The sequence below is a fragment of the Equus przewalskii genome, chromosome 11 (assembly GCF_037783145.1).
Source record: "Equus przewalskii isolate Varuska chromosome 11, EquPr2, whole genome shotgun sequence".
NCBI classification, from domain to species: domain Eukaryota; kingdom Metazoa; phylum Chordata; class Mammalia; order Perissodactyla; family Equidae; genus Equus; species Equus przewalskii.
The window spans coordinates 32,945,563-32,970,157 of record NC_091841.1 but is presented as its reverse complement, the minus strand read 5'-3'; the positions used below and the strand labels follow the sequence as shown (position 1 = coordinate 32,970,157).

Here is a 24,595-nt window from a genome sequence, read left to right as displayed (position 1 = left end):
TACATACTGAGAACCCCTCACTTTACAGGCCTGCTGCCCCTGACCAGTCACGGCTACACACTGAGAACTCCCCATTTTACAGGTAGTCTCAGGGACAAAATTAATTAGGCTGCAATTTACTCAGCCTCAACACGTGCAAGGCCTGTGGGCACGCCCTCTCCAAATGAGCCGCCACCTGCGACCTGCGTCTCCTCGCCCCCACCTCCACCCTGGGGAACAGAACCTCTGCTCTTCACTTCCTCAGCAACCCCCTCCCCCAGATGACGTGCCCCAGCCAAGCTCTCTGCTCTTACTCTAGCACCAGGTGGGGACACAGGGTCCTCCTGCCAACCCCCACTCTGTGCTGGACCTGGAGGCACTCTCTGATCTTTTCCTCCAACTGGACTAGCTCATGCGTCACAGGACTCTCTGCACGCCTAGAGTGGAGCTCAGGATCCACAGACTCAGTGGGCAGACCTTCCACATGAATGAGGACTGCCTTCGTGGTGACTGCCAACACACCCCGAGGCCTCGGCGCAGGCCTGGGGCTCCAGGGAAGACGAGTGTGAGGAGGAGGCAGGAGGCCTGAGTCAGCACAGCCCAGCACAGCTGGTCTCCGGGAGAAATTTGCATGCAGCGGGCCCAGAGTCCCGGGGCTACGGCTCTGTGTCTAGGTAAATAAAAAGCAGCCCTACAGCTGTAAGAATCTTCAGAAGATCGAAGGCGAAGGCTGTCTCCCTGAGTCTTCTAAGGCTACTCCTCCACCACAGAAGACGTGTGGAGGCCTTTCAAGTCTCTGAACAGCAGATAAGCAAAAGCAATCACTGAAGAGCAGATGAAAACCCTTCCTCTTCTTAGCCCTCATGGCAAATGCTCCTGCCAGGTACTTTAAGAAATCTGGTCCCAAGAGAACTGGCCTCCTCTCCAAGGTCTGGGCTCTACCCAGACCTTCCCTGGGCCCCATGGCTGCTGTGGCTTGAGAAGAGACAGGCTCTGAGATGCAGAAAAGGCGTGTGGAGCGGAGAAAGGAAGTCTGAGAGAGAGCCCACACCAGTGCCACCCCTCGATTCCCCGCCTGCCTACCCACCCAGAACAGGCAGGGCCGGGTGGGCAGGCTGCCCCTCCAGCACTGGGCTCCACGCTCAGGCCTGCAAACGCCATTTTAGCACATTCTAACACACATTTAACCAACACTGACTCGTTTCAGGAAAGTAAACCCACTCCTGAAAGGATGTTTTCCCATGAGACAGGCAACAGTGCAAGGAATGTAGCGGGGGTGTGAGGGGGGTCTCCACACAGCATCCACACTTACCTTCTTCAAAATTTTACCACCAAACTGAGCTCGAATACAAATACATTTAAATATAGTCCGATCAACTGGACAGGAATTGGCATTCTGCAAGAAATAAAGATTGCATCAGAATCTCATAGAATCACTTTCACTATTAACACCATACTCAAAGTAAAGAAGTCAACAATCCCTGACATGAAAATTGAGTATTTACTGAATGCCTGTGTGTCAGGCCCTGTGATCAGCTGCTTGGGACACAGCAGAGAAGAGATGGGACAGGACCCCTGCCTCGTGGATCCTCTCTCCTGGAAAAGGAGGCGAGAGAAGCAGGGCGTGCAGACACGCATGGGGCCTGTCAATGGGGAGTGCTGAGAGAAATGAAGGCGGGAGACGGCCAGCCGGGTCACTGGCCATGCCAGGCTCCTCCTCTGTGGGCCTCTGTTCACATCCTTTGCCCATTTTCCCATGAGACTGTTTGACATTTCCTAGCAAATTTTGAGGATTTCTCTACATGGTGAGGATACTCATCAGATGGACACAAGTATTTTCTTCGTGCCTTTATCAACAGTGTTTTGACAGATGTAAGTTCTTAGTTTTAAACTGCCTTTGTTAGATATACTGTATACAATAAGATGCGCTCGTCCTACCCGTGTGATTCAATAAGTTCTGACAGGCTTATACCCCGTGTAGCGACCACCAAGCCCCCTGGTCCCCTCCCCTTCCCACCAGCCCCTGTTCTGCTGCTCTGGGCTTCCGGGCACCTCGGCCTCAGCCTGGGGCTCTGGCTGAACCCAGTGCTCTTCACCATCAGGCAGGTCCCCGGGGCTATCTGTTCCCGGCTGTTTCCGGTTGGGCTGAAGTGGAGCTGCTGTGCACGTCTGGGACGAGCCTGGGCGGACGGACTTTCGTTCCTTTTGTTGCTCACAGGGTAATGGTGCACTAACTTGTGGTTGGACGTGTTGCTCCCTGTAGTCTGAGAAGGCCGGGGGCTCCCAGCCTCCCCACACACCGTGAGCTCAGCCTTCCCTCTGAGCCTTCTGGCCGCGGTGTCTCCTCCCTGAGGGCCCTGCACTCCCGGCCCGTTTGCAGATCTTCTCTCCTTCGTCCATGCGCCTCGTTACGAGTCCTTCCCTGTCCTCCCACAGCTGCCTGTGTTTTCTTCTGAGGCTCTGCAGTATTGCTCTCCAAGCTCCCATCTTGAATCCATGTGGCACTGTGTGTGCGTGTGGTGTGAGCCAGGCCCGCTTTTTCTCTGCCTCACACACGTTCACAGAAGAGCACCCTCTCCCAGCATGAGACTGTCTGCCATCCACAGGGTGCGCCCGTCTCTTCAGGCCCTCTGCCACTCTTGGGATTTCTGCCTTTTTCAAAACTAGCTTGGCAATTCTTGGTATCTTCTCTCGCTCCTATATGGATTTCACAATCCAGCGCTCTGGACACTCCACTTAGGGTTTGGTAAGTTTGCATCACCACCGCCACCTCTGGAATGAGATTTCCCTTTCAGGAAGTGGTCTTTCTTCATTTGGTTTCAAATGTTCTAGAAAAGCTCTTTAAATGCCTTACACATCTTTTTATGACTTATTTATAAATACACTATGATTTTTAATCTTTGTTAACCTTGTATCCAGCAATTTTGCCGAACTTAACATTCCAACAGTTCATTTGTAAAACATCTATGTTAATAAACATCACTTGCAAATAATCCCTTTTTCTACCTAATACTTACGCCTTTATTTTCTCCTTCTATTAATCCGATATAACATGGACTAGAAAGTAGAGAGCAAACACCTGTTGCTTTCCTCAGTTTAAACAAAGGTTTCGCTTGCCCCCTAAGTCTAAACCTGAATCTAATCTGGGCTGTAGATCTACCACCAGAGAACAGGAACAGGAAGTATGAGAGGCAGAGAGACACCTCAAACGACACCACGGCGACCAGCAGCCGGCAGCCACACGGCCCCGAGGACGTCCCGGTTCCAACAAGCTCACCACACAGGATGCTTCTGAGCCACCTGGGAACCCAGAGGCAGGCAGGGCTGGTGTCAGAGGCTGGACTGTTACTATCAATCTCGCTGGGGGAGATGACGGTGTGGGGATCTGTCACTGTCACACAGTCTCCATGTTGGTAAAGTGACAGATGGGGGGAAGGATGAGAGAAAATAAGAAAGGCAAAGTTCATGGTCCTCGAAGATGGTGATGAGCACAGGGGTCTGCATCCCTCCTTCTTGCACTATTCTACTTCTTTGAAATTTTTCATGATAAAGAGTGTAAAAACTTGGACGGTGGGTATTGCTTTGAAAGTTCATGAAATATATCGCGTGTTTCTGGTGAATTCCTTCGTCGGTTTTCAGGGCGGTCCCTTTCTTTGCTGGTTATCATGACTCAGTGCTGAATGACTCACACTCTCCGTGCTCAGATGATCCCGCTGTGCAGGGCCACCGCATGCCGCACCCGGGGTGACTCTGCTGGCTGCACATCACCCCCAGGTCATTCAGGATTTCAGCAGCCAGGTCTCTGGGGAACAGCGGCCCATAAATAACTCCCTTCTCTCTTGCCTCCTCATCCAGTGCTCCAGGAGCACACACCCCACAGGGAGCTCCACCAACAACTCCGAGAGCCAACTGCGTGGAGCGAAGCAAAGACCAAGCTAGAACTCGACCCTGCAGCTCCAACTTCTGCGGCAGAGCAGAGAAGCAGATCCAGCAAGAGGCTGGGCTCAGGCTGGGCACTTACAAACAGAAAGGGGCCATCTTCAAGGGAGGAAGAAGCCTAAACAGAAGCCACCTCACCTTGGACCATTCCATGATACAGTCCAGGCAGAAGTAATGGGCACAGTTCTCTGGTGTCCCCACAGCCTGGTCCCTGAAAGCATTGAGACAAATTGGGCAGCTCTCGGAATCATCATCAGAATTAAATATGTCATCGGCTTCCAGCTCCCCCTGAGTATCCGCTACTGCCACTAATGCTTCCACGTCATCGTCGTCGTCTTCGGAATCTTCGGAACCTTGGGAAAGAGAAACATTGTAACTTCGTGAATGGCAGCACTGGAAACAGAAGGCTGCAGCTGCACTCAAGAAGGCACACTCCCAAATCCCCTCCTCCCACAGCCCCACCAGGTGTGGCTGTCACCGGCACTTCACCTGAAGCTGCTTCCAAGCTAAGGGGACGCAACACTGGCTGAGCAACAACAGGAGGTCCTCAAGCCCCCGCCTTGGAGGTAGGGCAGCCCCCAGGGGCCAGCCTACATCTCAGACGCTTGGGTGAATTGAAGGCCTGCTCAGGACAGCGGCCACCATGGCCCATGCACTCGCAACACCCTTCTCAAGATGTGGTGTCAATGAACCATCTGCCTTCAGAAAGACCTCCCTCGTAGATCTCTTATTTTCCTTTATTTTAGGACGTAGATTCCCAACTAGGCAATTTGGCCCCCACAGTTCTGATCCATTTCTGAGAAGTTTGGAGGCTGGGGCCTGACCAGCAGAAAAGTCGGGAGATGTTTGCAGACCAACATGGTGGAGTCAACACGTGTGCACTGAGTTTCTCTCTGGCCCAAACTCCACTGCAACAAAAATACAAGTTCATATGGATGGTAGAGGCAGACTAGAGGTGTGGCAGGATCAGTCTCGATAATGGGCTAGCGTCCATGACCCTGCTGCTACATTGCAGACGGAGATCATCCACGCTGGCTCCGCCTAGCCAGGCGAGCTCCTCAGAAGCACAGCTGTCTCCGGCTGGCTACAGAGAGGGACTCAGAGGGATGCGCTCCTGCTAGGGCAGGAGAGAGCAAACAGCTGGTATGAACTGCTGACTGAGGGGAACCTCTAGGAGCGGAGGATGGTCCCCATCGACAGCCACCCAGAAGACAGGACTTCAACCCTACACCCGCAAGGATTCAAATTCTGCCAATAAGTAGGACCGTGGAGGAGCAGCCAGCTGAGACCAGGGCAGAGGACCAGCAGCCTGTACCTGGACTGCTGACCATGGAAACACTGACATAATGAGCGTGCTGTTCTAAGCTGCCATATTTGTGGCAATTTGTCACACAGCAAGAGAAAACCAATAAAACTGGTGTCCACAGAATCCTGAAGACAGCAAGCGGAAAGCAGAATGACAACTGACTTTGTTCAGCTTCCCTGCTTTGCTAAGGGCCATGGAGGCAGAAGAAGGTAGAGGCCAGATGATCTGATTCTTCCTATGGAAGGCTCAAGAACAGAAGGAAAGGCAGACAACTGGCCATCTGAGGGCCACCTGACTCCTCTGCAGGGCCTCTGCCCACAAAGCAATGCCTTTGAAGTCTCTGAGGAACAGTGAGCACCAATGGCACAGGTGGGTGGATAAAGACGAAGGCCCTGAGCCACCTACGTTCCCTACCCTCTCAGTGGCTGCTGAAGTCAGCCCAGACTAGACAAGGGACCAAGCCAAGGAAGGTGCAGATGAGGGCACCAGCCTGGCGTGGCAGCTGGCGGCGGACCTCGAAACTCCAGTGCAGATGAGGGCAGGGTCTCCAAGAAGGGAACAGCTCCCACGATGACCACACTGGAAGGAGATGGAGGTGAACGAAGGCCTGCCATCAAGACAAGGCTGAGCAGGGAAGGGCTGCTGGTGAGACCAGCCATGAGCGAGCTCCCTGCGGAATGTGCGCGCGCCCAGGTGGTATCTAAAGTCCGAGACTCAGCGAAGAGCAATACAAGCGAGTGATTTTCAGGAATAAATACTAGGGCAGAAAAACAGCAGGATGAGTTGAGAGGACTGCTGTAAGAAGGGGGACCTGGAGGTACCAGGCCTGCGGGGATGCAGCAACGCCCCAGAGACACTCACTCCGCATCTAACTCACCGCCCACCAGCCAGAGACAGGCCAGCGCCAGGGACGAGTGGTTAAGATTTGGTGCTCACATCGCTGCAGTCCAGGTTTGTTTCCTGGTCAGTGAATCACACCACTGGTCTGTCGTTGTCATACTGTGATGGCTGCGTGTTGCTGTGATGCTAAAAGCTAAGACACTGGTATGTCAAGTACCACCAGTGTCAGCCACGGTGAGCAGGTTTTCAGAGGAGCTTCCAGACTACACAGACTTGGAAGAAGGATTTGGCCACCCGGTTCTGAAAAAATTGGCCACGAAAACCCTGTGCATAGCAGTGCAGCCTTGTCTGATAGAGCGCCGGAAGGTGAGAGGACAGGCCAGAACACTGGGCAGGTTCCACTCTGCTGTCCACAGGGGCGCCAGGCGTCAGAATCAATTTGCCGGCACTTACAACAAAAGAGACATAGCTACTTTGTCACCTGTCTCAAAGACTGGTGCTGGGAGCGTGCTAGAAAGGTTACATACCCGACGCCATGAGCAGCGCCCCTGCAGTGCCTTCCTTCATGAGGTGCCTCCTCATATCCGCAGGCCATGTGCCCATGTCTCCTTCCCCCCTGGGCACTCGGCTGTGTGCCAACTGTCCCTTCACAGCACTCTAACCCTGACCCATGTCCACCACTGCCTGGCTAACTCCTGCTGTCCTTCAGATCGCAGCTTAGATGTGCCTTTCTCTGGAAGCTTCTCCTTACCACCTCAGGTCCACAGAGCCCTTCCCCTTCCTGCGACGCCCCTGTGCAACCACTCTTGGCATACATTACCCTGAACCATAACTGCTTCCTTATGCCACTATCTTTGCTGCTGGATGGTGAGCTCAGGGGCAGCAAGGACCTGGCTGAGCCAGCTCCCGCCCTCCCTCCAGCCTGCCCTGACTCTCTGGCATCCAACAGGCCTCCAACCTCTGCTTAAGGGATGAATTGACAGGACCCAAGGTCCTCTGCTTTCAGCCCTGTCAACGCCAAGTGCAGGTTAGCCTACCGCCCAGCTCCATCCTGGGAAACAGCAGAAGAGCCATATTTGTGACCTGCAAACTCAAGACAGAATCTCATGCCCCTGTTCAGCATTCAAAATCTAACTCTGGAAGAATATGTCGCCAACACACACAAAGCTGCAAACTCACACTACTCACGTTGTATCAATCTTGTTCCTTCATGAGCAGTGTCCCAAATATGAGGGGTTACCTTTCTGGAACATTCTAATGTTGGTAACTAGAGAGCTTGAAAGACCAACAAATAGACCACGGCAGATGCTTCAGGACCACGCATCTGCTGGCCCGACAACTACATCAGAAAGAAAGCAGTGATGAGCCAAACTTCCAAAGTCTGCACCCTATCGGTAGAGGGCCTCTGAGGAAGCTGACCAGAGCTGGGCTGGGACAGGGCAGTCCAGCCTGGGGACCCTGCAGGCCTCACACCAGCCAGGGTGGCCAGAAGGGACAGGGAAGGAGGCAGTGCGAGTGCACCCAGAGCGGAACAGCAAGGCCCTCGGGCGGCACTGCCTGCCCTTTGAAGCACCGTTCCCTGCATAGAAGTTCAATGGCACCAGCGAGGACCAGCAAACATGCTGGGATTTCTCAATGAAGTCATTTCATGCATCTGCCAATTCTCTCAAGGCTTTCAGTCAGAGGAGCGAGAACGAGCCACAGGATGGAGCTGCCTGCCTGCCCAGAGTTCTGGTCAGGTGGTTCTGGCCATGGCAGACCCTGCATCATGCTAAGCCTGTCCTGGACCTGGGGGGCGTTGGGGCAGGGGCTCACCAAGACCCTCTGCTCATTCTGCCAGGAAGTCCAGTCTGGAAACACCTCAGCCCGTGCTGCTCCATGCTCTAAGACATTTTAATCTCCTGTGTCACCAGAGAAGAGACTATCGAGTCGTGCTGTCAAACTGAACTCGGAAAGGAAGAGTTACAACAAAAGTGAGCCATCGTGCCGGCTGGAGATGAGGACTTGCTGCAGGGGACTGCTGGACGAGGCCCACTGTGCAAAGGCTTTCTCCCCAACTTTTCCCACCCCTCGGCAGGCCACAAATTTCACCAAGGACGTTTTATAAACAGCTGTCACTGTCACAGCGAGAGGAGACGCAAAGAAGCCGCTCAAATGCACATGTTCTCACCAGATCCGTCTTCCAGGTCCCCCTCCTCATCTTCTCCATCGGTGCCATCGCTGTGCTCACTGCCCGTGTCATCCTCGAAGCCCTCACTGTTACCGTCACTGCTGTCTGCTAGACCGACAGGGTGAAAACACAGGCCCAGGGTAGCGTCAGAGCCGTGGCAGCAGAGTGAGGGTTGGTCTGCGGACGCACAGAGGTGTTCAGAAGGCACCTGCCAAAGGGGCTCCCAGCGGCGGTGGGGTTGGATGGGCTGGGGAAATGCAGCATCCTTTTGCTCTACTTACATTTGGTATCGCTCGTCTTAAACATCAGACAAAAGAACGAACTACTTTTGCAATTTAAAAGCAAAGAATAATTCTTTTAAAAAGATGGAAAGTTGAAAAGCAACACATGGAGAGAAGCCCCAAAAGAGAACTCAGCTTCCAAGAGCCAACAACCCAGACAACAGGCGGCCCCCGCTGCTCCTGAGAGGCGTAAGCAAGGAACACTTGCCCCCTAGCTCGGGGTGGAAGGGGCAGGAGGTCGGCTCACCAGTATCACCGGCCAGGGCAGCAGAGCTGAGTCCTGGGTGTCCACCTGGCCCTGGGCTGCGGTCCACAAGCTCGTCCAGGCTGTCGTCATCCATTGCTGGACATTGGAGTTCAGCTCTGAAAGAAACCAGTCAAGTAACTCCCAACTGTGCCAGGCTGCAAAGCTCCCGTCTGAAAGAGTGACAGTCAGTCCCTACACATCATATCCCTGGTGCTAAGCGTCCATCTGTAGGACAAGGAGGCCAAGCTGTGAGATATAACACACTCGAAGCAACCTCAGTCACAAAGCTGTGCATACACACAAGAAAACACACCGATTCCCACCTATAGAACTACATTCAAAGTGAGATCTCAACTTACAATGAACCTAAGTCTCAGACCAGTGACATTTTTGCTCATTAGGCACCTGTGACACCTCAACACTCCCAAGGAATCCCAATGCCCCCATGAATGAAACTGGCTTATCATGCACTCGGGGAAAGCTGGGCTTTCAATGGGGTAGTTGCCAGAAGGGCCTAAGTGACAAGCAGGGCCCTCTCCCTACACTCCCCCGACACGTCACTCTCAGCCAAGCCTGGCCAGCCTGGCCTCTGCTCACCTGACCCTCACTGGGAGGCCGTGAGCACTACCTGAGCCCTGAGCCTCTCTGACCTCACCCTGGAAGTGTCCACGGGGCGTGGCTGAGTTGCTCTGACTGCCCAGGAGCAGCACGGGGCTGCGAGGAGCAGAGGTGGGGTTCTGTCTTTCAGCTGCCATGTCCACCCACTCTTGGGCTCCTTATCTCCAGGTGAAGACACCTGTCCTGCCTACTCTGCAAGGACAAGGCAGATCTACACAAACGACCTCAGGAATGTAGGGAGACACAGTCCCCCTCCACCAGGGCCTCCCACTTGGGTCCCCAGAGAGGGGTTTCTTTCTCAGCACTGCTACTCCTCTCCCTTCCCAGGTGACCCCTAGAGGAAACAGCTCTCACAGGGAGTCAGTCCCTGAGTAGCTCAGAGGCACAGCGTGCTTGTGACCAAGTCCAGTCTCCATGGTCGGAGGGAAGAGGTCAACGGGAGACCAGAAGGCAGAGAGGCGAAGCAGAACTGGGGAAGGCGGGTCAGGCTGCCAGCGGCATGCCCAGGAGACAGGCGAGGCTCTCAGTTCTGGATTGCACCCGCAGGCTCCTCTCCCACAGGCTGTGTGCCTCGCACTGCGAGCTTCACACACATCACGCCAGCCGCAGGAGGGGCTGTCACCAAGGCCGTGGTACACATGCTCTCAGAGCCAATCCCCTGAGTGGGCTAGGGGAGGATTCAGACCCCAGAGTGCCTTGCTTCCCACACAAAACCCCAGATTCCAGGATGATGTTTTCTAAAATGGCAAGGGCACGTTAATTTGACGAAATTGTCAACTGCCGTAAGCTGCTTCTTCCTGGACATAGTAAATGGAGAGGTGCCTCTGTAGAATCATTAACCCCTTAAGGCTACTGCCTTTCTTCCACCTAGTGCCCCAAGGTTAAGAAAATCAGCCACAGTCTCACTCAACTCAGAGTCTGCACCCCCACTGCTTGGTGACTCAGCAATGGAGCAGGGACCCTGCCTTTCCTGCACCCAAGTCCTGGCCTTGACTCCTGAAGACACACAGACCGACGGAGGTGACAGTGCCACAGCTGTCCAGGAGGATGACGCCTCTCCCGTGGCTGCAGCACTCAGGTAAGAGGACCTGTGACGGTCCCCTGGACTCCACAGGTGATCCTGGGACGCCTGCTCCAACACCTCCCCTGCCCCTACTGGATGCAGCACAGTTCCTGTCCCGGGGAAACACGGCCCATCACGGCAGCAAATACACATGTGAACCTGCCAGGGAACACTGCAGACACCAGAAGATGTAAACCTCCGAGGCCGCCTAGGAGCTAAGAGAGCACAGCTGGGGCAGTTCTTGGGCACACATCCTCACCCTGAGGACAAGTGTCACATGTGCACGGTCAAAAGCATGAACAAAGAGCTCCTGGTTTCTCCCTTGGTCCGCACGCAAGGGGCAGTGGCAGGGCCTGCCTCACAGTTGCCCAAAGAGGTCAGTGAGGCCATGATGGGGTACGGCACCTGGGGGCTTGCCAGAAATACCAGCTCAGGAATGAAGCTGAAATCCGTGAGTGCCTAGACCTGTGGGGTTAGGTCCCGAGGGCCTGGTCCTTGCTGGGGAGTACCAAAGCCTCCTTACACCCCTCCACCAGGGTGGCGGGAGAGTCCCAATTATGTGAGGCTGAGCCACATCCCTCCCTGCCTCATCCCTCAACAGTCACTGCTGGCAGCACCCGAGGAAAAGAACCCTACCAAAGGTGTCTTCCAGAGCAGGCAGCTATGCAAACACCAAGACCACACTAGGGACCCCCAGCACTACCGTTCCCTTTCATGAACAAGGTGGTCAGAACACGGTGTTAATGGGGACTCTAGTTTGGGACCTCCTGGCCCCACCTGCAGCCCCAGCTCAGACATGCCTGCCCGGATTCACTATCTCCCTCTCCACCCAAATGTTCCAGATCACAGGCCAGGAAGCCATTTCTGCAGGAAAGCCCACACGTGTGTCCCCACCCCAGGCTGCCGGCTGCCTTTGGCAGTGCTGACGGTGGTCTGCGGCTCTCCTGCTCAGCCCCAGATTTGGAGGGATTAGGGGGGAACTTAAACCAAAAGAGTCTTTTGTGTGGTAACTGGCCACTGTGCCAGGACCAGAACCTGCGCGCTCATCGCCAGGCCCTGGGCAAGGTGCCGGGTCCACCGTCTCACACCGGGCCAGTGCTGTCACTCTTTATTCATCATCTGCCACAGAGGTGACGAGACCTTGAAACTGTAAACTGCAAGGGAAGCCAAAAAGCTAGAGCTGATAAAGGTCTTTGTAAAGTGGCCTTTGAGAGGCCACCAAGAGTCCATGCCGGGGGGCTGCTGAGAGGACGAAAGCCAGGCTCGCCCTGCCAGGACCTTGCCATGGGTCTGGTGCAAAGATCGCACTGGAAGGTGCAGCTACTGTTATTCTGACTCAACGTTCTTTCCATAAGAAAAAAACCCAAGTGGTCCAGAGAGAGGGAAGGTGTGCCAGGACCCAAGTCTAACCTCACCTCAGCCTCAGGTTCTCTCCAGAATTTGGCTCACCAGGCAGATTACCGCTCTAATGTTGCAGAGACAAGAAGGGTAGATAAACTCCAAAGCTCACAATGCTGTGACACGAGCCTTGTCAAAAAAGAGTGTAGACCAGGAATCAGGGCCTGGTTAACACAGTGCCCTGGCTCTACACTCAGCTGCTGTGTGACATTGGCAAGCTACTTAAGCTCTCTGGGCTCCAAGCGGTTCATCTGTAAAACAGGAAGGACGGTACCTCCTCCCCAGAGCTCGCTGCGAAGACTACATCAGTTAAGGAAGAGGATACCAGCCGGTCAACCTCACGGGGCTGCCAAGACACAGGCAAACAGATGAAAGCGACGACGGCCAGGAGCTGGACAGTTAGCAAAAGGTCCCACCTCGCTCGCAGAGAGGGGACGGGGACAGCACAGGGGGCGCGGTGTCACGGGACGAGGCGCCGGGGACAGGAAGGCAGCCACCCCGGAAACCTGCCTGCAGGCCTCCCAGCCTCGTGCGAGGACTCCCCGCGCCGGCCCCGGGTCCCCGCCGCTCCCCGCCCGCCGCCTGGGCCGCTCTCCGCGCCCGCCCGCCGCCCGGCGTCCCCGCCGCTCCTGCCCGGGGCGGGTGCGGGCAGGCCTCGCACCGCGGGGCAGGCCGCAGACAAAGCGCGCGGCGCCCGGGGCGGCCCCAGGCCGGAGTGCGGCGGGCACCGCGGGGCGGGCGCGGCCCCAGCACGTACCCGGGAACTTGGCGCCCAGCCGACCGCTCCCGGGCGCTGGCCACCGCCGCCGCACGAACGAGAGCCACGACTAGGCCCAGCCGTCGCTGCCGCCGCCGCCGCCGCCGCGCGCTCGCCGACCCGGAAGTGCACGAGCCGGTTTCCGGGGCCCTCCCGCCCCGCCCATTGGCGAGAACCACGGGACCAGGACGGGGAAGAAAGGCCTGAAGTGGAGGACGGCGCCGCTCTCCGCGTCGGGAACACTGTTTAATGCTGGACCGCCGCCCAGGAAGACCACTTCCCTGGACGCACCTGTAGTACCTAAGCCCCCGCCAGTAGGCTGCTCCGGCCGTCCTCCCCCGCCGGGGAGCTGGTACAGTCCACCCTCGGTCCGCGGCCTCCCGGCTCACCTGGGCCCCGCCCACAGCCCTGGCCCCGCCCCCACGCTTGTGGCCACACCCACGGCCACGCCCCACGCTGTGGCCACGCCCCGCCCCTCCAGCCCCCATCTCGCGAGCGGCTCGGAGCCCACCGGCGGCCGCGGAGGACTGCGGAGGGCGGCCGCGTGGGCTTCTGGGACGAGCAGCTCTGCGCCGTCCGTCTCCCCTCACCTATGTGCGGTCTCCTCCGGGTGCTGGGAGCAGCGAGGACGAGACCCCAGCCCCGTGTCGCGTCGGTGCAGACACACAGTACACAGAGGACACTGAATCCCTACACCGCGTGGTGTGCGAGAAGCTGACTCTGCTATGATGGGAGGATAGAGAGGGGTAGGAGCCTGGGAGGACTGGTCAGCGTTGATTAGGATGGACCCGGGAAAGACGAGAGCGCAGAGAAGCAGCCTGGACCACAGAAAGGAGGCCCGTGGCTTGGCCCAGAGCGGGGAGTGGCCAGAAGCCACCGGCCAGGCAGGGCCAGAGACTCTGGGGGCACCCGCGGGTGTTGAGCAGGATGACATGCGCTGGCTTACGGGATCCCAGGGGCAGCTGGGTAGGAACAGCCTAGAGCAGCCAGGGCGGACTTGGGGCGCCAGTCAGGAGGCCCCTTTAGTGACCCCTGCTCAGGACCTGCTCAGGGACCGCTGGGGCCCACGCTCGGGTTGAGGGGCAGGCCAGGTGTGGGAGGGATCGGCTCCCGGTAGACTTTAAGGACAGAACTGACGGGATTTGCTGAGGGATTGGATGTGAGGTGCAAGGTAAAAAGGAGGGGAAACCAGGAGAGGGGCTTCAGGAAGCCAGGAGAAGGCGCATCAAGGAGGGGACCTGGGTGGAGCGAGGTGGGGGTCACTGGTGACCCTGAGGCCAGTGGCACTGGGGGCTGGGGGAGTTGAAGGAGAGTGTGAGGAGAGTAATCAGACAGCAGCACCGACGACTCTTTCCAGTGGTTCTGCTGCAGAGGGAGGAAGAGAAGTAGCCAGCCAAGAGAGGTTGTTTTTGTTTTGTTCTATTGAGGATGACGATAATAGCATGCTTACAGGCTCTGGAAAGAACTTTGCCAAAAGGAAGAATGGATGGTGCTAGAGAGATGGGAGACTCTGGAGCAATTTCTTTTCGTGGGCCAGAGGAGTGGGATCTGGAGGGAGGTGCCTCTTGGGTGTCACCCAGCGAGGTACCTGAACCCAGGCACTTGGGCTCCCAGCATATCAACTGAGTGACCTTGGGAGAGTTTCTTGACCTCCCTGTGCCTTAGCGTCCTTGGCCATAATATAGGAATGTTGAGAGCTGGATGGGTGAGTACAGGGTCAGTGCTTGGGGCCGGGTCCAGCGTGGTAAATACCCTGCACCAGGCACCTCCCCCTCCCTCCTGGCATGGAGCTAGCTTGTGCTGGCCCTTCTACGCACACATGCCTCCCTGGCAAAGACCACTAGCCTACCGAGGGTCCCAAATGGGGGCGTGGGGGCACCTCACTGAAGCTCCTGGGAAGGAGTTGGACAACAGCTTATGGCCAACTTGGAGCCCCCCTGGAGAGGGGCCAGCCCCTCCCACCTTTATCTACAGCTGCTCCTGGGGGCTGCTGGAAGATTGTCACAGTAAACACCCGCACCCACGATGAGATGTGAAGAACACTCCCTCAGCAGGTAGCCTTGGGCAGTGCCCAACTACCCAGCCCTGCTCACCTATGCTCAGATGTGAGATGTGTCCCCAGGGTACTGTCCAGAGCCACTGGTCTGCGCCCACACTGAGCATAGGTGGTAACTCTTGAGAGCATAGGCACATGTCTGTATCTCCCACCCACTGATGTCCCCCCCACAAGCTGACACAAAAAACTTACCCTCCCACACACATGTGAACACCTTCCATATATACCCCCCATCACTACTGTTACCTCTGGTGCACACTGGCCAGACACCTACCTGCCACCTCTCACAAGCTAGTGCCAAGCAAGGACATACATGTGTGCCCACACGCCCCTCACAGACCTGCACCCTGAAGCCCTTGCTGGGTGCCTGGTGTGGGCTGGCACACCCTGCTCCTGCCCCTGGCAGGCACAGGCAGGCACAGGCATGGCGTGCACGCTCCTCTCCTCGTGTGTACAGGAGGGTGGAGCTGGGCTGGAGCTCTCTTCAGTTCCATCGAGCCCCTTCCCCTGCCATGAGGCCTGGAGGCACACACAGAACCAGAGGCAGGAGTGGAGACAGGCAGGACAGTGGTCCCTGATTTAGGAAGGCGGGTGTATCAGTGTCCTGGGGCAGCCATAACAAATGACGCCAGACACGTGGCTTAAAACAACAGACATGTATTCTTTCATAGTCCTGGAGGCCACAAGTCCAAAATCCAGGTTTGCAGCCGTGCTCCTTCTGAGATCTGCAGGAGAGTCCTTTCCCGCCCCTTCCCGTTTTCAGTGCTCCAGGCTTCCTTGGCTTGTGGCAGCATTGCCCCAATCTCTGTCTCCGTCCTCGCCTGGTCTTCCTCCCTGTATGTCTGTATCTCCCCCCATCTCTTATAAGTATACTTGTCATTGGCTTTAGGGCCCACCCAGGTAATCCAGGATGATCTCATCTCAAGATCCTTAATTATAGCTGCAAAGACCCTTTTTCCCAAATAAGGTAACATTCACAGGGTCTAGGCATTAGGATAGGGGCATACAGCTTTGAGGAGCCACCATTCAACCCACTACAGAGGTGATAAGGGATGTATTTGGGACTAGTAGGACCAGGGGGGCACAGCTGAGGGTCATACCAGCAGGGCAAGACAGGAGCTCGGAGTCACCCTCCCTTCTGGCTTCTCCCTGTTCCTAATCTCAGACTTCTCCCCTGCAAACCTCTGCCCTGTCTGCCCACCCCCAGTCATGCCCTGTCCTGAAGGTGTGGGCCGCCTGAGGGATCGCACAGGTTCCTTCCATACCCACACCATCCAGGCCTCGCTGACCCCTAAGAGAACTGAGCTGGCTCCTTGCCCCCCCTGTGCCCTTCTCCACCCACAGGTGGACACATGCCACAACACCGTGCACTTGAATCGCTGTCCCCAGGCTTCCGGTTCCTGGGGTCCTAGGCAGGATCAGATGCCCCCTGGAGCCCCAGGACTTAGTCACCCAGGGGGTGGCTTTGAAGGAAGAAATGGAGTGGCCATGACGGTGGGAAGGGTGCAGGAGGGGCTGCGCTGGGTTTGTGGCAGCTGGGGGGCTCCAGCCCAGGCTCAGGTGGGATGTGGGGAATTCATCCGGGTCAGGGAGGACGAGGAGCCGGGTGGTGAGTCCCAGCGTAGGAGGGCTGCAGGAGAGCAGCCAGGGGGCCAGGGTGGCTGAGGGGGCACGGCCCCTGGGCCAAGGACCAGGGTGGCAGCGTGGGGGAGGAGGGGGCAGAGGGGCCCTTTGGAGCTGCCTGGAGCCAGGGGAGTGGGGTCCTCTAGGGAGGGCCAGGCTCGGAGGCAGGTGCCAGAGGGAGGTGGGGGACGAGGGGCGTTCTTGCTTACCTTAGAGGGGGCACAAAAGGCTATGAGGACCCCTGTGTCAGGAGCGAAAGGGGAGCAGGCACCTCTCTGCCCGACCAGGGGTCCCCATCACCCCTGATTCTGCCTCAGGGGTGCCCTCGGCGGGGAGGCAGGGAGGGGAGTGTGAAGAGGAGGGGCCGGAGCCCAAGCTCCCTTCTTGGGGCTGGCCCCCAGGGGTCGATAACTCCGCTCTGACACGGCCCCTTCCCGGGACTTCCACCCTTTCAGGGCGCTGCGCCCTGTGCCCGGGCTGACTTGGACTCCGAGCTTCCAGAGCGACACGTCCCTCAGGAGGGACCAGGTCCCCAGGGCCGGCCCGCTGGGGGCGGGGGCGGGGGCGCGGGGCAAACCAGGCCGGCAGCCCGGGGAGGGCGCGGGCGGTACGTGCGTCCCGAGGGCGCGCCCGGGCGACGTGCGCCGGAGCCTGCGGGATCCCGGGCGGGGCCGTACCACCCGCGGCGGCCAGCGGGGGAGCGCCTCGGGCCGTACCACCGCCTGGCCGCGGGGGCGCCGCCCCGCGCCGCGGCCCGGCGCCCGCAGGCCCCGCCCGGCAGGTGGCGGCCCCGCCCCGAGGCCGACGTGCGGAAAGGAACGCGCCGGCCGCGCCCGCGAGGGGCCGCGCGGCGGTGGGCGTGGCGCACGCCCCCCCCTCGCGCCCACTGGCTGCGGCGCGGCAGGGCGGGCCCGGGCCGGCCGGCCATTGGCTGCGGGGCCCGCGTATTTACATACGGGCCGGGCGCGGGGCTCGGGGCCGGCGGGGGCGCGAGGGGGCCGCGGCCGCAGCCGAAGTTGGGCCGAGAGCCGGCCACGGCCCCGTGCCGGGGTCGCAGGTGACGCGCGAGGGGGCCCAGGCCGGCGGGCGGGGGCTGGGACGCCCAAGTTGGAGGGGAGGGAGGGGTCGGGGGTGGGGGACGGACCCCTCTGCCCGTCCAGCGGTCCCTCCAGGCGCAGGGTAGCCACTGCCCACCGCACACTGCGCTGCTCCGGACCCACTGTGCGTGTGACAGCGGCTGATCTGTCCCTGGGCAGCGCGACCGTCCCGGCCCCTCTGTGACCCTGCTCTTTCGGGCAGGGGGCGGCCACACCGGGTCGGAGGGCGTGCGACAAGGCGGGGGTGGGGGGGTGGGAGGGGCGAGGGCGCCCCTATGGACGGGATCTGCCTGTCTGCGTCCAGCAGCAGCGGGGGGCGGGGGCGAAAGGGGGTACATTCGGGGGGCTTCGCTTCCCTCGGCACGAGGGGGTTCGGTTGGGCCAGATGCCCTCTTGGAGGGAACTTTCTTTTCCTTGTGTGTCTCAGGGTGCCAGGCTGTGCAGAGTTCCTCGGACAGACTTCTGGATGTCGCCAAGCTGAGGGCAGCCCTGGGCAGGCACGGGTGTTGTGGCCAGACCCTCGGCCATTCTCACTGGAGCCTCCAGGGCCAGCCTCCTGAGGGGCATCTCTGGGAACTTTCTTAAGGAAGAGAGTGACAGACTTGGCTTTTCTGTGCATTCCTGTCCCTTCAGCGAGGCCACTAAGGGAGTCAGGATGCCGAGGACCATTTGTGGTGTCCAGTGACCTGCACCTGCCTATCTGCCAGGCCTGCCTTGACTGCTGGGTGTTAGAACAGCCTCAAGGCCTGTGGGCGCCAGGACGCCTGGGGCAGGCCCCGTCCCCATCCTGGGCAGCGGGGGTTGACAGCTGGAGCTGAGAGAGGCAGCTTAGTCAGGGCCTTGCCTGGACTTGGATTTGCCTTTGGAGGGACCCTGTCCTAACAGTCAGGGTGGCGTATTGTGTCACACCCAGGAGGCTTGGCCAGGCCAGGGGCTGCAGGTGACGGGGTGGCTGTGGGTGGTCTTGGGCTTGAGAACCAGCCGAGCTGATTTGCTGCCATGGGGCAACAACTTACTGTGGGCGACCCTCAGTGGACCCTGGTGTCCTCAGCCAGCCATGGAGGGCATTCTGCGCTGGGGGCCAGCAGGAACTCTGAGGTCAGTAGGGGCTCCAGCGTCCTCCCCCATCACAGCCTGGCCCTGCAGAGCGACAATGACGATGCTGCCTCCGCCCGTACTTACACCAGGCAGGGTCCGGCCTCAGCTCATGTGGGGAGCTGGCCTGGCCTGGCTCGGTCCTGCCCTGCCGTGGACTGGACGTCTGCGGGGAGCTGGGCCTTTCCGCACCTCCGCACATCTCATGTCGTCGTTTTCAATGAGCTTAAAACTCAAGTAAACTTTTCACCAACTCAGAGGTTTGCTTAGTGATCTGAAGCACTTTTGGGAACTTTTTGGGGGTTTGAGATTTTGTCCACCTGGAACAGCCAGAGAGGAGGAAGGTTTTACCCCCTTGCTCACCCCAGAGAGCAGTGGCTGCCTGAGGACCCCTCCGAGGTGGAGAAGAGGGCTCACGAGCTTCCTCAGAGCCAGCAGCAGACCAGGGACAGGTGGCTTCAGAAGGAACAGGTGTTCCCTGAAAACAGACACAGGAGACCGCGGTGTGCGAGATCTGGCAGCTCTGTGCCTGCTTCCCTTTGTCGGGTGGGGAGGCGCATGACAGCGGGAGGGTGTAGGCTAATGCTGCCCCATGCCCTGTGTGTGTAGGGTGGTCCCTGGGTGGCACCTGGCTTCGACCCTGCTGGCCTGTGTGCTCAGTTTGGCAGATGACCGCATGCTGGGGCTCAGGGCTAGTGCCCAGAGGTACATCCGACTCTCCTGAGCACAGGTGGGCTGTGGGTGAGGGGAGCAGGCCCCTTGGACCTGGCGGTGATGGCCCACAGCCTCCAGCCCTCCCACCCAGGGCATGGCCCCATCAGCCTTTGCACTCCAGGCTGCACCCCATGTGACCCTGGGCTTGGCCGTGTCTAAGGCCATAGTCAGGCCAGTCCAGTCCCCCAGGAACAGGCTGCTGCGAGTGGGCCAGTGGACTCGGGTGGGAGTGGAGTGTAGACAGGAGTGGGGTTGGGTTAGGGGCTCCACAGAGCCTGGGCTGGGTTCCTCTGACACTGGGTTCAGAAGCCGCCTACTCCTGCCTGTCCTGTCTGTCCACTCCCTGTCCCTGTTCCTGTTCCATCTCAGGCAGCAAGTACCCAGATCTGCTTACTCCCCACAAGCTGTGCTCTTGGTGGCCTTGCCCCTTGGTGTCCTCCTTGCTCCTCAAGCTCAGAACTTCATGTCCCCTATGGTCTGCCCCAAAGGAAGTAGGGAACGCCAGGCCTAGCTCAGGGGCCACCCCAGGAGAAGGCTGAATCCACCCCAAAGTTTCCAGCTCCCAAACTCAGCACAAAGACCCACATGATCTAGGATGTCCCCATTCCCTATTCTCTAATACCCATGGCTGTACCCGAGCCTCGGAGCCCCCGGCTTCTGGCCATCACAAAGTTCTCCAATCTCAGCCACAGCCCTCGGAGCTGGGAGCCTGCGGCCCACCCCAGGACCAGGCCAGTGTTTGGACATCGCCCTGCCCCAACTTCAAGGCTGCAGGCACGCAGCAGAGGCCTCACACCCACCTGGGGAGCAGAGGGGGGTGTTGGGAGGCAGGGTGGCCACACCCTCATGGGGCCTACAAAGCTCCTCTGGGAAAGCTCCCTCAGCCTTGCCAACCCAGGAGTCCGGGGACCCGCCCCCGCGAACTCTCAGACTCAGTAAACTTGACAGGCGGGTCTGGCACGTCCTTGAGTCTTCAAGTCCAGGAGCCACTCCAGAGGGGGTGGCAGTTCCTGCTGCTGGGGAGGAAGAGACCAGGCAGGAGAGGGGTCTGGACAGAAACCCAGGCCAGGGCTGAGGCACCTTCAGGCCCCAGATCCTCCAACTCCAACCCCAGGCTCGGGCTGCCAAGGAGAGCCCTGGGGTGGGTGTGCACAGCAGCCTGAAATGTGAGGCCCCGAGAGCCCCAGCCCTGGACCCAAGTGACTGCCGGCCCCTGGGAGACCCCCTTCTCAGAAGCCCTGGCTGTGGTCAGCTCTGGATATTCTCCCGTGACTCTGGGTGGAGCCTCAAGGTCTAGACCCCACAGACCCCGCCCAGTGCAACCTCAGGACACACTTAAGCCACTTTGAGCAATTTATTGAGGTTTCAGTGGTGGGTAGGGGTAGGGGAGGCAGCACACACACATACACAGTGAAGGATACCTCCCACGTGCAAGCACACACTCAGGGGTTGAACACAGTGTCCATGCATCTCCCGTCCCCAACAAGGAGCCATGGCCTTTGGGAACTAGAGAGTTCTGAGCTGGGCATGCCCCATGCTTCTCCAGGGGGCTTGGCAGATTTGGCAAGGACTAGAGCGAGAGTCCTCAGCCTCCCGCAGCCTCCCTCAGCAGAAACCCCATGGCTCTGAGGTGTTCTGTCTCGGGCTCAGGGCACCAGAGCTTCCCACTGCATGAGGGAAGGAGTCCTCTGTGACCACCGACTCTTCTTCTGTCGTCCAGGCTGGGCTGGCCTTGGCTGCCCTCGCTCGTGCCATCAGAGCCCAGGGCTGGGCAGGCAGTGGATGTCCACTCTGGGGTGAGAGCTGCTACCTCCAGGAGTTCTGCCTCATAGGGGCAACTGTGGAGAGGACACAGGCTGAAGGGGCTGAGGGGACCATAGGAGGCCCTTGTCCCACCCAGAGTGGGAGAGACAGACATACTCTCTGGACTCAGGCTGGACACTAGGGCAGGACTCCGGGGGGCTCCTGTGAGGGGCCCTTCTCTGGCTGGAGGCAGAAGATCCTATGGGGAGAGCAGGTCAGCTTGGGGCTGGGCCAGGCCCCCCACCGACCTGGCCTCCCTCCAGAAGCGCTCTGACCTGTGTGCCGGGGGCAGCCCTCTCCGGCCGTGGGGGCGGCTGCAGTGCAGCCCCAGTCTGCTGGATGAATTGCTGCAGGTTACACTGACGCAGCTCCCGGTTCAGCTCCTCGAGCTCCTGGGCCTGGGCCTGGGGCACACGGGACCCTCAGGGGGCACAGCCATGAGGCTCCACACCTCGTGCTCTCCCTAGTCTGACCCTGAGACCAAACCCCAATCCAGCCGTGTCGGGGAAACCAGCAGGAGTGCAGGGTCCTGCGGGCTCACCTGCAGGGCGTGCTCGGCTGCCTCCAGAGCCCTGCTCACCAGGGCCAGGCTGCCCTGCACCTCCGCGCTCTGCCGCTCCTGGGCAGCCAGGTCCTGGCGCAGGCGTTCCGTGGCTGATGCTGTGGGCGAGGGAGCCCCAGGGGCCTCTGCGGCCAGATGTAGCTCGGCCTCCAGGGTGCGGGCCTGGGCGTCCAGGGCCCGCAGCCGGGCAGCATGCTCGGCAGTGGCCGCACTCAGCGCCTGCAGGCGTGCCTGCCCCTCACGCTCCCGAGCCTGCTCCCGCCGCAGCTCCTGCTCCCAGAAAGCCTCCTGGCCCAGCTCCGCGGCATTCCTCTGCACCCTGCGCTCCAGGCCCTGCAGGTCTGTGCAGCAGCCTGGCATTGGTGCCACAGGGGCCACAGGCTCCCGTGGTGCAGGGCCAGGGGCCAGCGCAGGGCACCCCAGGCTGAAGGTCAGTGTTTTGTGGGGCTCACGGCCCAGCGCTGGTCGCGGCTTCGGGGGGAGGCTGGCGCGGATGGGGCAGCGCTCAGGGGGTGGGCAGCTGTCCGAGGAGGGCCTCCCAGCAAGGGTGGGCCCTGTCCGCCTCAGGACAAATTGGACATCGCTGGCAAACTGTCCACAGGTAGCCTGGGCACCCACTGGACACTCCTGGGGCAGCAGCTGCCGTTCCTTCTCCCTAAGACGCTGCACGAGCACAAAGCGGCCCGTCTGGCCTAGGGTAGGGGGAGAGAGGTCAGCCTATATCCCCCCACTCTCTGTCCACCTGGCTTGAGGGGTTGGGGGAGGGCAAGAGAGATCAGCAACCAGTCCCACCCTCCTTGGGGGAAGAAGGGGCCAGAGGGCCGGGCCCCACCCCAGGTGCACCTGCTAGGCCTGTCCCTGCCTAAGAGGACTCACCTATTGCTTGGGCTAGTGCGATGACCACTTCCTGACAGGTGGTCTGTTCTGAGACCCCACAGACCACACGCTGGATGCCGTCCACCCACACCTTCAGCTCCATGGCTGCCAGCCCTGAGAGCATCCCTGTCCTGCAGGGAGGGTAAAGGCCACAGGGTCAGGCCCTGCCTGGCCCCACCACGGCCTGGCCCTCCCCTTTTTCTCCTCTGGGCCGGCCCTCACCCCCAGAGCTGATTCAGCTCTGCTAGCCTAGCCGAGCCCCACCCGCAGGCCACGCATTCCTGGGGTGGGGGTCGTCAAGACCAGCCCCCCAAGGGTTCCCAGTCCGCCCTCCCGGAGCTCTTCCAGGCTCCCACTCCAGCCGCCTCTCGCCCCGCCCCGCTCCCGGAACAAGGCGAATCATTAACCAGATGCAGGACTTCCTGCCCCCGGTCACCTGGCGCGAGGGCACTGCCCCTCCCGCGGGGCGCCGCCCCACGCAAACACGACCCCCCGCACTCGGCCCTCGGCCCCGCCGGCGCGGGCAGCCCCTTCTCCGCTCCCGCCAGTAGCTGCCCCCGCCCCCGAGGCCGCCGTCGCCGCGCGGGGCGGGTGCAGGTGCGGCGCGGCCCCCAAGGAGGCCCGGCTCGCGCCGCTCCGCCGGAGTTGCTCCCAGGCCCCAACTCGCACTCGAGAGGCTCCGGGACCCCGCGCGGCTCACCTGGGTGTTCGCTGGCCTCCGGGACCCGGCCTCGAACCGGCTCCTGCCAGGCGGCCGGCGCCCGGCGCCGCCGCAACCTGCCGCCTCCAGCGCAGCGGGCGCGCCCGGCCCGCCAGGCCATTGGCCAGCAGCCCGCGCGCCCCGCCCCGCGCGTCCCATTGGCCCCACGGCGCGCCTCGCCCGCCCCGCGCTGACGCCCATTGGCTGCCTCCTCTGTGTCCCGCCCCTCCCCTCCCCATTGGCTCGCTGCCCGCCCCGCCCCTGGCGGCGCCCAGGTGTGGGCGGGGCCCGGCGAAGCGGTGGCCGGGCCGAGCCCAGGTCCACGCACGCCCCAGGCCCGCGAACAACGCGGAAGCGCGTCTGGCCCGCGGGCGGCGCGTGGGGCAGGTGTCTGGCCCCGCTCCTAGGCCGACTGCCTCGGCGGCCGCCCGGTCTGACGAGTCCCCCGCCCAGCGAAGGGGCGCCGGCCTGGGAGCCTCCTCCCGCCCTCCTTGCAGTCCAGCCTTTGCTCAGAGGGGCAGCGGGGCCAGAGCCGCCCCTCCAGGGCTCATGGGCCCCCAGGGCCAGGGCCCCGCCGGCCCCGCCCCTCCAGGGCCCGTGGCGCCGTCGTGGGAACGCACAGGGGTCGAGGGGGTGGTCTTTGAGCCCCGCGGGATGGAGGCAGAGTGTGGGCTGCAGCCAGTGGGCCGGGTTCTCTCTCGCTGCAGCCGGGCTGACAGTCCCGGTGGGGAGGGGGCCCGCCCTGAGGGTGCCAGGGACAAAGGGCCCTGAGGTTGCTTCCCTCCACCCCTTCGTGGGGCTCAGAGCCCTCCCGAGCTGCGGACACCTCTGCCTGGCCAGTCATGCTGTCTTGCCCCCTGTCCCTGCTTGAGCTGAGAACTCAAGCCAGCTCAGCACCAGGAACCCCTCACAGCCTCTGTGCTGTCTGTGTGGACCAGTAGCGAGGGCATTCAGAGCCTGCTCTGCCCTGACCGGACTGGGAGGTCAGTGGGAGGTCCTCCTGCCTGCCTGCCTGCATCCTGCCGGGCACACGGGAGGCCCTACTTGAGCTAAAGTTGAAAGTCTGAATGAATGAATGATAGATGAATGAAGGTGGGGTGGGGTGGGCCGAAGGCTGGAGGGCACAGGTCTTGTGGGGCAAGTCTGGGACCTCACTTTTGTCCTGGGGCAGAGGGTCATGGTTATGGGGCTGTCCCCAGGGCTCCCTTCAGTGGCCCAGGTGGTGGAGATGGAGCTGGGCAGGATGAGAGGCTTCTGGCTGGGGGTTAGGTAGGTGGGCATCAGCCACTGAGGGCAAAGAGCCTGTGGGAGGGACTGTGGGAGCCTTCCCCAGGGCTGAGTGGGTGACCATGGGAGGCCAGGCTGGTCACTCTGTGGTCTCTGGGCCTGCTGAGGTTAGCTGGGCAGCAGCTCAGGCTCTTACAGCTTCTCCTTCAGGCTAGACCAGGAGGGTGCACTCAGGGCCCTGGTC

At 60.2% G+C, this 24,595-nt stretch overlaps 2 protein-coding genes and 1 long non-coding RNA gene across 15 annotated transcripts in view; 1 reads left to right on the top strand and 2 right to left on the bottom strand.

Annotated features, from left to right (window-relative positions):
* PHRF1 (PHD and ring finger domains 1) overlaps positions 1-13,022 on the bottom strand; it is a 32,065-nt gene extending 19,043 nt beyond the window's left edge. For 2 of the 13 annotated variants that reach the window (XR_011524227.1, XM_070565824.1), the window contains exons 1-5: positions 12,890-13,008; positions 8,763-8,878; positions 8,235-8,342; positions 4,057-4,271; positions 1,292-1,375 (exon numbers count right to left, since the gene is read on the bottom strand). Coding sequence is in view for 6 of the 13 variants with exons in the window: in XM_070565824.1 (XP_070421925.1) it covers positions 1,292-1,375; positions 4,057-4,271; positions 8,235-8,342; positions 8,763-8,856 (501 nt within the window). In the remaining 7 variants the exon portion in view is untranslated. Of the gene's footprint in view, positions 1-1,291; positions 1,376-4,056; positions 4,272-8,234; positions 8,343-8,762; positions 8,879-12,598 lie in introns of all 13 variants that reach the window. The other 11 variants (XR_011524228.1, XM_070565825.1, XR_011524229.1 and 8 more) reach the window with 10 other exon arrangements.
* A 4,196-nt stretch (positions 13,023-17,218) lies between these two features.
* LOC139074541 (uncharacterized) lies at positions 17,219-18,726 on the top strand. The gene is made up of 2 exons (XR_011524225.1): positions 17,219-17,334; positions 17,802-18,726. It is a non-coding gene; the product is annotated as an uncharacterized lncRNA (long non-coding RNA).
* Positions 18,727-20,523: 1,797 nt separating this feature from the next.
* RASSF7 (Ras association domain family member 7) lies at positions 20,524-23,294 on the bottom strand. The gene is made up of 6 exons (XM_070565823.1): positions 23,125-23,294; positions 22,425-22,555; positions 21,528-22,240; positions 21,262-21,390; positions 21,104-21,185; positions 20,524-21,021 (listed from the first exon to the last, which is right to left on the bottom strand). Exons 2-6 carry the CDS (start codon positions 22,546-22,548, stop codon positions 20,990-20,992), a joined length of 1,080 nt encoding a protein of 359 aa, XP_070421924.1. The 5' UTR covers positions 22,549-22,555; positions 23,125-23,294; the 3' UTR covers positions 20,524-20,989.
* Between the last annotated feature and the right edge of the window lie 1,301 nt (positions 23,295-24,595).